Source organism: Lolium rigidum, chromosome 2 (genome assembly GCF_022539505.1).
Source record: "Lolium rigidum isolate FL_2022 chromosome 2, APGP_CSIRO_Lrig_0.1, whole genome shotgun sequence".
NCBI lineage: Eukaryota > Viridiplantae > Streptophyta > Magnoliopsida > Poales > Poaceae > Lolium > Lolium rigidum.
This window is the reverse complement of record NC_061509.1, coordinates 60,631,208-60,643,045: the sequence shown is the minus strand read 5'-3', so window position 1 is coordinate 60,643,045 and position 11,838 is coordinate 60,631,208. Positions and strand designations below refer to the sequence as shown.

Sequence of the window (11,838 nt, the reverse complement as noted above, 5' to 3'; positions counted from 1 at the left end):
ATTAGATATGATACTCCCATTGTGACTAATCTAAGCTACATTTTCCTGAACATCACTTCTTTGTTTTCCATGATTTTTCTTGTGCACCCTAGAGGATCCAGGCATGGCCGACGATCCAGTTCCCCACGTCTCTGCTTTCGGAGTGGACAAGAGATATCAATGGACTCATTTAATTCTTCAGTGCAAGTTTCCAAATTTTGCCAAGCCGTCACAAGGTGTACTGGTAGGTGGATGTGTTTACTCCTACTCCGTCTGTGTGCAAACTTCCAAGATCAAACGTAATTGAATTTGGAGTATATGGAAAAAGGCCAGGTCTAGCATGAAAAGTGATTGTTATTTTCATCATTCTTCCTTTCTCATCATGAGAAACATGTCATGTCATGCGTCGGGGTTTTAGTTCAAATTTAGACGGACGGAGTACAAATTTCCACTATAAATTCGTATACTGTACTACAATTTTAGAGCGAATCATAAGTTAGGTGAAATGAATACTTCCACTAGATTCTCATTTTTGCCAACTATGCCCACTATAATCGCGGTGAGATTAGTAAATTGGTTAAATGAATCCAACGGGAGAGGAAATAAAAATCCAAAAGAACGGAGCTACGCGGCTGCTCAAGAACTGCAATATTTTTCTTGCGAAGCGACGCAACGTCGGTACGTCACACACAAGATAGTTCGGCGAGACGGACGCCGGTGCGGCCGCTCCGCTCCCTTCTTCTTCCACGATCCCCTGTTTTGTGCCCAGATCTCCCGATTTCAAAGCGCACAACAAACTGAAGAAGATCCTCCGGAGTTCGTGGCCAAAGCTGCGCCGAGAGCCCGAGGCTTGGTTGGGAGATTGACGCCGCATTGACCAGACGGCTCCGATCGCCGCATGCCATGATCATGGCGTCTCGTCGAGCACCTCTCGTCCTCGTCTTCTTCCTCGCGTTCGTCTCCCTCTTCGCCGTCCATGCGTCAGGTGCGTAAGCTCGTTCTGTCTTCCATCCCATGGATCGCGCTCACCAACTTGTTTTTTATACTCCTACTATCAATAAAAAAAAAGTGGGAAGAATTTTTGACGAGTCGAGAGATCATGTGCAGCGGCCGGCGCGGAGTCGCCGTTCCTGCTCGCGGCGGCGCGGACGCACCGGAAGGACCCTCTCGCCGGGCTGAGGTACTACACCGGCGGCTGGAACATCAGCAGCGACCACTACTGGGCGGTGAGTTCTCATCTTGATCTGTAAAATCACATTTTTCTGTATGCATCCCGGTTCCTGAATTTTGTTGCCGTTTTCCGCGCACGGCGCGATCTGCAGTCGGTGGGCTTCAGCGCGGCGCCGGTGTTCGCGGCGGCCGGAATCTGGTTCGCGGTGTTCGGCGCCGCGCTCTTCCTCGCCGGCTGCTGCTACTGCTGCTGCCCGAGCCGCAGCACCTCCTACTCCCGCGCGGGCCTGCTCATCTCGTTCGCGCTCCTCCTCCTTTTCACCGCCGCCGCCGTGTAAAATTCCCCCCGTCACCGATCACCTGGATCGCAGCCGCTTCGTCTCCCGCGACCACCGCCGTCGCTCTCCTAACCATTCACCCCTTGTTGTTGCAGCGTGGGGTGCGCCATACTGTACGACGGGCAGGGCCGGTTCCACGGCAGCACGTCGGCGACGGTGGACTACGTGGTGAAGCAGTCCGGCGACACGGTCGACAACCTGCGCACCTTCACGGGGTATTTGGTGGCGGCGAAGGCGGCCGGCGTGGGGCCCGTCTCCCTGCCCGATGACCTCAAGGGGAGGATCGACGACGTGGTGCGCAAGGTGGGCTCTGCCTCCGACGTGCTCGCCGCCCGCACCGCCAGCAACTCCGCCAAGATCCGAGACGCCCTGGACACAATGTACGTTACTACTAAAACATTAGTGGAGTATTACTCGTTTGTTCCTCATTACTCATTAGACCTTTCCCATCGAAAACTACCGATAGATGCTAATCAATTTTGTCAACGCATCGCAGAAGGAAGATTCTGATTGTTCTTGCAGCCGGGATGCTAATCCTTGCCTTTGCTGGTCTTGGTGAGCACCTGTTACCATTTTTCAACTTCTTCTACAATTCTCACCACTTCACCGATCTGAAAATTAACCTGATGATCTTGCATTTCCTTGGTGATTTCTCGCAGTGTTGTCGGCGTGTGGATTGGAGTCGCTGGTCTACGTGTAAGCATAGAAACATTAGCAGTACAATCATACATTTTTAATCTAATAATCTAATATAGCTGCATGCTGTTGGAGACTTGGGTGTTAAGCTACAGCTGACCGACTGTCTGCAGGTTGGTGTTTCTTGCGTGGATTATGGTGGCGGCAACGTTCGTGCTGTGCGGTACTTTCCTCCTCCTGCACAAGTAAGCTTCTCACTTCTGCTACCTGTTGCTTACAAGCGATTACCCTTGTTCAGTTGCGGTACAGAGCAGCCATGGCCACCTACCTGATCTCTGAATTAAGTATGATGAACCGTCGTAACATGGTAGCTTGTTCATGTCCGACAGCGTGGTTGGGGACACGTGCGAGGCGATGGGAGAGTGGGTGCGGCACCCGCAGGAGCACACGGCGCTGGACGACATCCTCCCCTGCGTCGACACGGCCGCGGCCACGGAGGCGCTGAGCCGGGGCAAGGAGGTGAACTACCGTCTCGTCGCCGTGCTGAACGGCGTCATCTCCAACGTCTCCAACGCCGACTTCCCTCCGGGGGCTCCGCCCACGCCGCCGCTCAACTACAACCAGTCCGGCCCGCCCGTCCCGCTGCTCTGCAACCCGTACACGCCGGACCTGCGCGACCGCGCATGCGCCCCCGGCGAGGTCATCGGCCCGGACGCCGCGCGGCAGGCTTGGGGGACACACGCGTGCAAGACCGAGGGATCGGGGCAGGTGTGCGCCACAACGGGGCGTGTGACGCCGTCGATGCTCGGGCAGATGGTCGGCGCCGCCAACGTGAGCTACGGGCTGTCCCGGTACGGGCCGGTGCTGACCGATCTGGCCGACTGTACCTTCGTGCGCCGCGCCTTCCAGGCCGTCGGCAAGGATCACTGCCCCGGCCTCGGCATGTACAGCAAGCAGGTGTACCAGGGCCTCCTCGCCGTCGCGGTTGCGGTATTGCTCTCCGTGCTGCTGTGGGTCCTGCACTCGAGGGAGAGGCGGAAGAGGAGCGACGCCAGGGAGATGGAGCTCGTCGCCCCGGCACCGCCCATGTACAGGCACGTGGAGGAGAAGGCGCTCCTCTACAGCCCGAGGAGGCCGTACATGTGAGCGTCTCAGTTTAGTCAGATGTCATGTTAGTATCCAAAATCGACAGAGGCTCCCCTTCAGGTTATGCTTGTAGCATGCTGTTGATATGGTAGCAAAGTGCTAACTCAAACTCGAGAAGCTTGCTCATTTATAAGCTTATATATCTAAACCCAGTATACCCATATATGGGTATACACGAGGCAGTCTGGTCGTCAGTCCAAAACAGCTCGGTGCACGAAGAAACACCTGTTATCCAGCCAAGAGGACGCCAAATAGTCTGGCGCGTGTCCAATGACAGTGTCAATGTCAAAAAGGAAGACAGACTGTCCGGTTAGCATCATGACAAGTAATCTGGCTAGTCTCGAGACACACCGCGCCGCCGTCTTGCCTGCATGCTGTCATCATCTCTACCGACACGCACCTACAAAGCCTTGCCGAGGCTCGTGTTGGCCTGCACCGCCTCTCCCGTCATAATCTTTTTTTAACATAGCTCAATTCATGCATGGTTATGGACTTGTGACTGTATTAATACTTTTGAAAGGTGTTTTACTTGCTTGCAGTTTCTGTTTGATATCCGATAAAGCAAATCTAGGTTTCCGTGTTCCTTGCGATGGGCCTGGGGGAGGGGGACATGCCAAGTATCCGCCTAAGATCACGTTTTCATTCACTTTTCTCCTATTTTTCTATTTTTATTTTCAAAATAGGAAGGCTGAGACTGAATTCGATTTCTCAAAAATCAATCCATTTATTTTTGGGTCAACTGTTTGAGTTTTTCTGAAATGGGGGGGGATCGATGTACAGCTTTCCTGCTGCGATTGAGCTATTTATCATCAAAATTGGTTAGAAAGAATTCAATCAAGTTTGAGGATGGAAGGGGATTTAAGGAATCCCTCAATTTTACATTGGACCTTGGCGATAAGCTTGGGCCCTTATTTACTTCCCTCGCATTTTCATCGAAGAGGCTTGAGGGTGGAAGGGGATTTAAGGAATCCCTCATTTTACATAATTTATCCGATGAATCTCTTCAATTTTTTTTGTCCTAATACACTACTTATGTGAAGAGCTTTGTTTGTATCTAGACAACTATAAGAAGTTTTTAAGTGATATATTGGGATTATCCCATCCAAACCTAGTTTGGTAAGAGAACTATGGGAAACTTTTCGGGATTGATAGTTCGCTTTAATATGCTAATGTACACTTATTAATGGTGTCATATGCATACTGCTTATAGTATTGGATAGATGAGGCATTTCCCCATGTCTGCCACATAGATTTGGATAGATGAGGTCATCTCTTTTACCATAAACCGGCAACCCACATAGTTCATAAATATCACGCCTTTTATGCAACCTACAGTGACACAAATGGGGCGTAGCTATGTGCTTCTCCTTTCATCCGAGCATACGTGGACATGTGGGGAAGCATGTTGGGGCTACCCGTTGGCCATACCTTAGAGATATGTTAAAAGGTGGGGCCCTCTTACCTCCTCACTTCCTCGGAGAGGTTGCTTGTGGTGTCGTCCACTATCTTGGTACCCAATGCGTCTACGAGGATATTTTCCCCTGTTGGAGATGTTGTTGCGTTATCTAGGGCTCTAGGCTGTGACGACGAGCCATTGGTGGTAAAGTTGCATGGATCCTCTTCGGCGTGAATCTTGCATATCTCCTTATCCTCACTTGACATCGAAAGTATAGCTGACTGGTTATTGGCGCGAATGGACGAGTGTTTCACATATGTTGATGTGGGCTTTCTGCAGATCCGGATGATTTCTTATCGTTGAACATGTAGAGATTTTCGTCTGGTTCTTCGCTTTGCTAATTAACTTTTTTTCCGAAATGAGGATATGACCCCGGCTTCTGCTTTGCTAATTAACTAGATAATAATCTTCTTAAAATGGATAGAGTTCCATGGTCTCCGATTTCAAAATAAAATAACGTAGCTAAAGGACATTGTCTGATCTTCAGCAGCAAGATTGTATAAGCCACACAATCTTATACGAGACAAGGGTTATGTGCATGATTCATCATTTTAGCCTCACTCGTTCTGATTTGTTCGCGTCCGGCCTTGGGTTTGGAACTCTGGATAAAAAGGACACCATGTTTCTTGGATCGCGCGTCCCTTTTCTGTTCACCCTCTCATCCATCTACGCCTCCAAACAAGGAGGCGGTTGCGCTCCACAACAAGAGCTCACGCCATGCATGCACACAAGCGAGTGATCGATAGATGGATAAACGCATCTTCATACACACAGCACACCATTAGAATCTCCGACAAAAATTACTAATACTACTCGTTACCCTGACGGACAGCTCCAGTAGCGCCCCCACCCATGGCTACCGTGAACTCGTCTTCTCCTTCCTCGTGCCCCAAGGCCGCCGCCAAGCCGGCCAGGTACTGCCTGTGCGCGCCGACGACTCACCCGGGCTCGTTCCGGTGCAGGCTCCACCGGCCGAGGGCGGCTAACACGCCGACGCCGACGTCGGGACCGGATCAGGCGGCGAAGGAAGCCGCGGCAGCGGAAGAGAAGAAGGAGACGGCGGCCGCCGCCGCGCGGGCATTTCTCGCGCGTGTGGCACGAACGTCGAGGCAGAATGTGATCGGTAGGGTCAAGGGGTTTGAGCCGGCGCCTTCCAGGCTCCGGATCATGGACGGGTGAGTTGGTACAGAGGATGTCTACATGGCCATAAATTAAGTGATCTGATGATATTCTTGTAATCGGATCATGTTGTATATATACATGGCCATCCATGAGCATAAAAACAGGGTACTAGCATTGTGTAGTAGCCTCTCTACTAGGTAGTGCCTGATTTGGCTCAATTAGTTCGATCTAGAAGGACTGTGCTGAACTGCCGACTGAAGTTCTGAATAACATGTTATGGTTCATTGGTTCTCCATTTCACAAATATGGAATTGAAACGCAGAAGTTACAAATATGGTAGGGAAGCCTGTATGAATTATGAAAGGATCAAATACCTATTCGTTCAATCAATAAACAATGTCAAAATAACATGCAAAAACTAACTATAAAACACAAAACAGATTAATCTACACTACTTATCTACACTACTTAAAAAGAAGGAACATAATCCCTATTCTCCCCCCTTTTCGTACGTCAAACTTTTGGTCGTCCTACCCCTTCGTCCGCGTCGTCGTGCTTCGTCCATCGCCTCATCCCTTATGGAGTTATGGGCCTGGCCCAATTTCATTATCTCCGTTATGTTTTTGTCTCTCCCCAACCAGCGAGGATCCTGCGATTATACGTCTCTCTCTCGCGAACTAGGGTTGGGCGCCGCCGCTCTCTTCCTGGTCGACGGCGAGCTCCCACGTCTATGCTGGTCGTCCCCATCCGCGGATCCCGACCATCTTCTTCCGCCCTCTCCCTCCGTAGTAACGACCTCTCCCTCCACGGGAGCTCGACCAAGACGACCGGCCGCCGCAAGAGGTCGACCACGACGACCGGCCGCTGCAGGAGCACGACCACCACCACGAACGGCTGAGGAGCTGTTCCACGATGACCAGGAGTTTTCTCCCCGGCCTTGGCTGCTGCTCCACCGCTTTTCCACAACCACCGCCGTTGCACCCCCCGGACTCCCGTGCCGGACGCCTCCACTGCCGCCTCAACCTCAGGGCCTGGATGCACTGCGGCTCCCCTTCGTTTCTCCTGTTTTTATTTTGTAATTTGTCGAATTTCATCTTGGATAATAGATCTGGTAGGTTTCCAATAGATACAGAAGCATGTGCATGATGTATGAGAAGGATGGTGACGGGAAGGGAGTTGTCAGGGCAGCAACGAGCGGTGGCTTTCAGGAGATGTGATTAGTATCTGCAAAGCAATGGAGGTCACTCTCAACTTCATTTCTCATTTTATGTAGATGTGGATCATCCTCATGGATAACATCAAGTTAGCTGCCAACCCTGAATTCGTCTCGCTCTAAGCGGATCAACTATATATTGCATATGTTTTGTCTGTCATTCTATGTTGGCCAACATATTATTTGGCGATTCTCATGCAGAGGATTTGGGTGTTGCATGTTTTTTTTATCTCTACAACTCTAAATTTCAGATTATCGGCATGGCATATAATTTTGTCTTTCAAGATTCGGAAAAAGGTATGATGCCTGAACTTTGAATAATTCCATATACATTTGGCATTTAGACTATACCAACTTCACCACTTTAGCTTGAGCCATATCCAACGGATGCACTTAAAAGTTTAGCTTACCACAAGGTTTACCAGTTTCATGTTTACAATAATTCATCGACAATTTTTATATTTATCTCAAACAAGCATTTTGATTAATATTTATATCAGTGTATATGCATACTGCTTTTCATTTGCTGCAGTCCTGGAATGATGAAGATGTCAACAATTTTAAAGGAGACGACAAGATTGGAAGGTGAGAATTGCTTCAATATTGTCATTAGCAACAACAGATGCAATTTTTCTTACTGGTACTTTTCTTGCATAATTCTCATCCTTAAGCACCCCATATCCCTTCCTTCAGCCACATGGGCAACCAGTCATCGGTTACTGCTGCACTAAGTTGTTGCTGGTCAAGACATCCAGATATTGTGTGAGCAGGATATATGGTGGTGAAGATTGTGGTCATGAGTCCTTGATATGGTCACTCTACTCTTATGCCATTATTATCCAATGATAAGTAGATTTTCTGTTTCAGCACTATTCTCTGCTACATACCAATGTTCAATTTGTTATTTAATATTATCTAATCCTCCATGCTTGTCTTGTGGTTCATTACCAAGTTCTCATTTTTAGTTCTGTATCAAATAGGTACTGTGAAGTAATAATGATATATTTGAGAAGGGGAACGGAGATGCTCAAGAATGTGTCCAAGTTCGAGAAGCTGCGAAGATGGTGTACGACTACTACGCCTCCGGCGTAGAGGATCAGTGGCGCTCAGTGAGAACTGGGAGGCTTTCTCCAGAATCCTATAAGCTACGTATACTCCAACCCTAGAAAGTAGCAGATTTTAGGCTTTCAACTCTATCATACTCTATTTCATTTAGCATCAGAAGCTTAAAAGTCCAAGAAAAGAAATGCAATAGATGAGTTTCAGGGTTGAAGTTTTGCGAGGATGAAATTCGTTTTGGGGTGTAGCAACAAGTGTCGTGTTGTTTAATTTTTATTTTATTTAAGAATTGTTGGATAAAACCAGATGATTCCTTCTGAAACTTTTACACTCCAATGTTATGACTAGATGGCAGTCTTGACAGGCTGGGCATAAGTTGATTGGTTTGCTTTTGATTAGTATAATAGAGTAGATGACAATGGTAGCTAAAGCGAACAAATAACATTGAGTAGTTGTGACGCCCCGGAACCGGTATCCTGAGGATCCCATCGATCCCGCCGAAATCCACACGATATCGATTCAGAGACGCCCTCCGACACGACGTGCGCGAAGAATCACACACGTGATGCCAGAGGAATTAACACGAGCGGTAACATTACAACAGGATTACAATAGAGCCCACAAGATACATATATTACAACAACGACTCCAACGAGTCAAGATACAAATATACAAATACAAAGATCCAAATCATACAGAAGATCGAATACGTCCGAGTACGGACAAGATACAAATTGGACTAAGAGTCCTGAAGATAACCGATGGCGTCCATAACCCTGCCCGGGCCAAGCCGGAAGGGTAACCTTGCTAACGTCGTCATCTCGTACCGTCAAAGTCGGGCCATCGGTTGCCGACAAAAGGGAGGAAGCAAAGAGAAAGAGGGAAGGCGAGAGTAAGTACCAAGGAACGAACTCCGGCACGTACTTAGCGAGACTAGAAATGGCTATGCTCGCCGAGCGAGTATAAATATATATCGCCTGGGGCTATATGGTAGGTTTAGCGGCAGCAAAACTATAACCAATAGAGACACACTACAACATCCGTCTAATCAGAGAAGATAAGAGAGCGCATAAGGTAACAGATAAATACTACACACACATAACCCAGCCGATTACACATATCCCCTTCAACAAAGCGAAGAGGCAATGTAAAAGGCACTCAACGGTGGACAAGTTTTATTAGGTAGCCATTGTAATAATGCTATATTACTACGCAAGTTATTAGCGAATTATTAGCATCAACATAAAGGTGTAAGTTGTTCTATGATCAAGGCATACAGCTCCAAGTCGTCCATAACCGCGGACACGGCTTATCGATAAGATGTACACCCTGCAGGGGTTGCCCAAATGTAACCATACGCATGCTCGACCCACTTACGACGGGTGGATGTCTCACAACAAGACCGTTCCCGAGTTCAACAAGAAAGTCTAGGGGGCCACCCAACTAAGCTACCCGTGACGAAGTCCGGCCGTACTCCGAAGCGGACTCGGAGGTTTGCGCCGGCGGCTAGGCGTGCAAACCACACGCTTCGCTAAACGTCCCGCAAGGTACGGTACAGAATATAAACACCCGAAGGCAACGGGAAGTAAACACCCGAAGGCAACGGAAGTAAAGCATGGCATACATGGCATCGGCAAATAAAACCAAGGTTGTGGCTCCCTTTTCAACCGACTTGAGAAAAGGTAATGGGTGAGGGGGTCCCAATAATCGTCCCCACGCATGGGTAGAGCGCTCAATCTCGGAACAGATAACAAGAACTCGGGTCCTAGGGGACATTAGCAAGTCAAAGTTCCGATGCTTTCGCAAAGGGGCTCACAGATGCCTCTGCTTACAATTTTAGTTGTTAACAATTAAGTAAATCACGTGTATCTCCAACAACTGATATAGCATGTGATAACCTCCCAACAACCCAACATATCCCGATAACAGATCGAGATAAACAACAGAGCCTAAACACGCCTACGACTCGCAAGGCTCAAACATCAAGCAATGGCTGTGGGTAAGGAATGATACATATAGGATTATTATGGTAAACAAGTGGAATAGGACACGTGACTCGGTAAAGAATCGTAACATAAGGATAGCAGTGCGAGGGAGAGAGTAAAATAGGTGAAGAGAGAGGGCTCGCCTGTGAAAAGCTGCAGAAGAACTTGTCGGAGAACTCGTCGTATCTCACAACACCACTTCGTGATCCTATCCGGGAAGAAGCAAATGCTGGAACACACACAACGTATGCAAGTCTTACTACTACGGATAAAGAACCGGCATGAGCAAGACGATATGCATGACATGGCAGATATGATGCGATGCATTATCCAAATTAATCGGAGTCGGAACCCCGGACAATCAAATTAGAGTTGGAGTTGCATTTTCTACCGACAAATTTTAAGGTGGATTAGCATGGCAGTAGCATGGCAAGGGTGAGCTACATCAAAGTTAAATGGAACCGGGACAACATATAGCTATATCCCACATATTCCATATGTTCCATATTAGGTGTTAATGCAAACTATCACGAATTTATATGATGCATAGTGTAACAGCAAGCATGGATGGCATATTCATGTTCCTCTCCTTTTTCTGATCAATTTTCATATATAAAGTATTTCCATTTGAATTACCAATTAAAAGTTATTAACAGATTGGTTTTGTATTTAAATAAAATAGAAAACATGTTTTATTTTAAATAGAAAGGGGCTCAGATTTAATTTTCGAAAGGGGGAAGGACCCCGGGTTAATTTGTAAAAGGGCCAGGGGGTTTTCATGGAATCTGTCAGGGGGGAGGGCTGCGGGTTGAGAGAACAGATCATGCAGGGGGCTAGATGCAAAACATTTTAGATCTGGATCTGGGAGAGAAGGTTTCTCACCGAGGGCTGGCTAGCCCGAGCGGCTGACAGGCGGGGGCCGCGGGATGACGTGGCGCCAGCATGGCGAAGCGTGCGAGGCGCACAGAAGCTGTTCGACGGGAGGGGGATGCCGCTCGCGTCGCAGGCGGTGACCACCGCGGGGCGGCATGGATGCGCGCGGACGAACGGGGGCGTCCCAGGAGGCGAGTGTGGGTGCGTTGGAACCGCCTCGACGAGGTGAACCTGAAGGTGGCGGCGCGCCGTCTTGGGGACCACCGGAGGGGCGCCGGCGGCGAGGATCTGCGGAGGATGCGGTCGGCTCAACAACGATAGAGCAAACCAGGAAGCGAGGAAGAAGGGGAGGATGTCTGGGAGGTGTGCCGGGGTACCAGGAGGCGCGACGAGGTGCTGATGGCGCCGGAGGAAGGCGGAGATGGCCGAATTCGGCGGATGTTGCCGCCGGTGCTGGAGAAGAAACGGCGAATACGGCGTCGATTTAGGCGCTCCCGGATCAATTCCTTGCACAAGGTGAACAAGGAGAGGGAGGCGCATCGTTTGGTGGTAGAGGCGCAGCTTGGGGCGGCTTGTAGCGGTGGAACGTCGGCGGAGAGATCACGGTGGCTTTGGGGGTTTCTCCTCTCCCGTTTCCTTTCGTGGAGATGAAAAAAAGAGGGAGGAAGAGGCGTGTGTGAGGGGGAAAGTGAGGACGAGGGAGAGGTTGGCTGGCGCCAGAGATAAAGCGAGAGAGAGGGGAGGCTCACATGGGGGAGGGTGGTGCGGTGGTGTTGACAGAGACGAAGAACACGCCTCCTGCGTGACCACGCGGGGTAGACGACAACAGAAGGGTCGAAGGGGTACGTGATACGTCTCCGA

General features: G+C 49.3%; 1 protein-coding gene across 1 annotated transcript; it reads left to right on the top strand.

Moving 5' to 3' along the window:
- The first annotated feature begins 888 nt into the window (after positions 1-888).
- Positions 889-3,392, top strand: LOC124686561. Its single transcript, XM_047220490.1, has 8 exons — positions 889-968; positions 1,076-1,205; positions 1,302-1,483; positions 1,583-1,867; positions 1,984-2,042; positions 2,147-2,183; positions 2,297-2,368; positions 2,513-3,392. The coding sequence occupies exons 1-8, from the start codon at positions 889-891 to the stop codon at positions 3,267-3,269; spliced, it is 1,602 nt and encodes a 533-aa protein (XP_047076446.1). The 3' UTR covers positions 3,270-3,392.
- Positions 3,393-11,838: the final 8,446 nt, after the last annotated feature.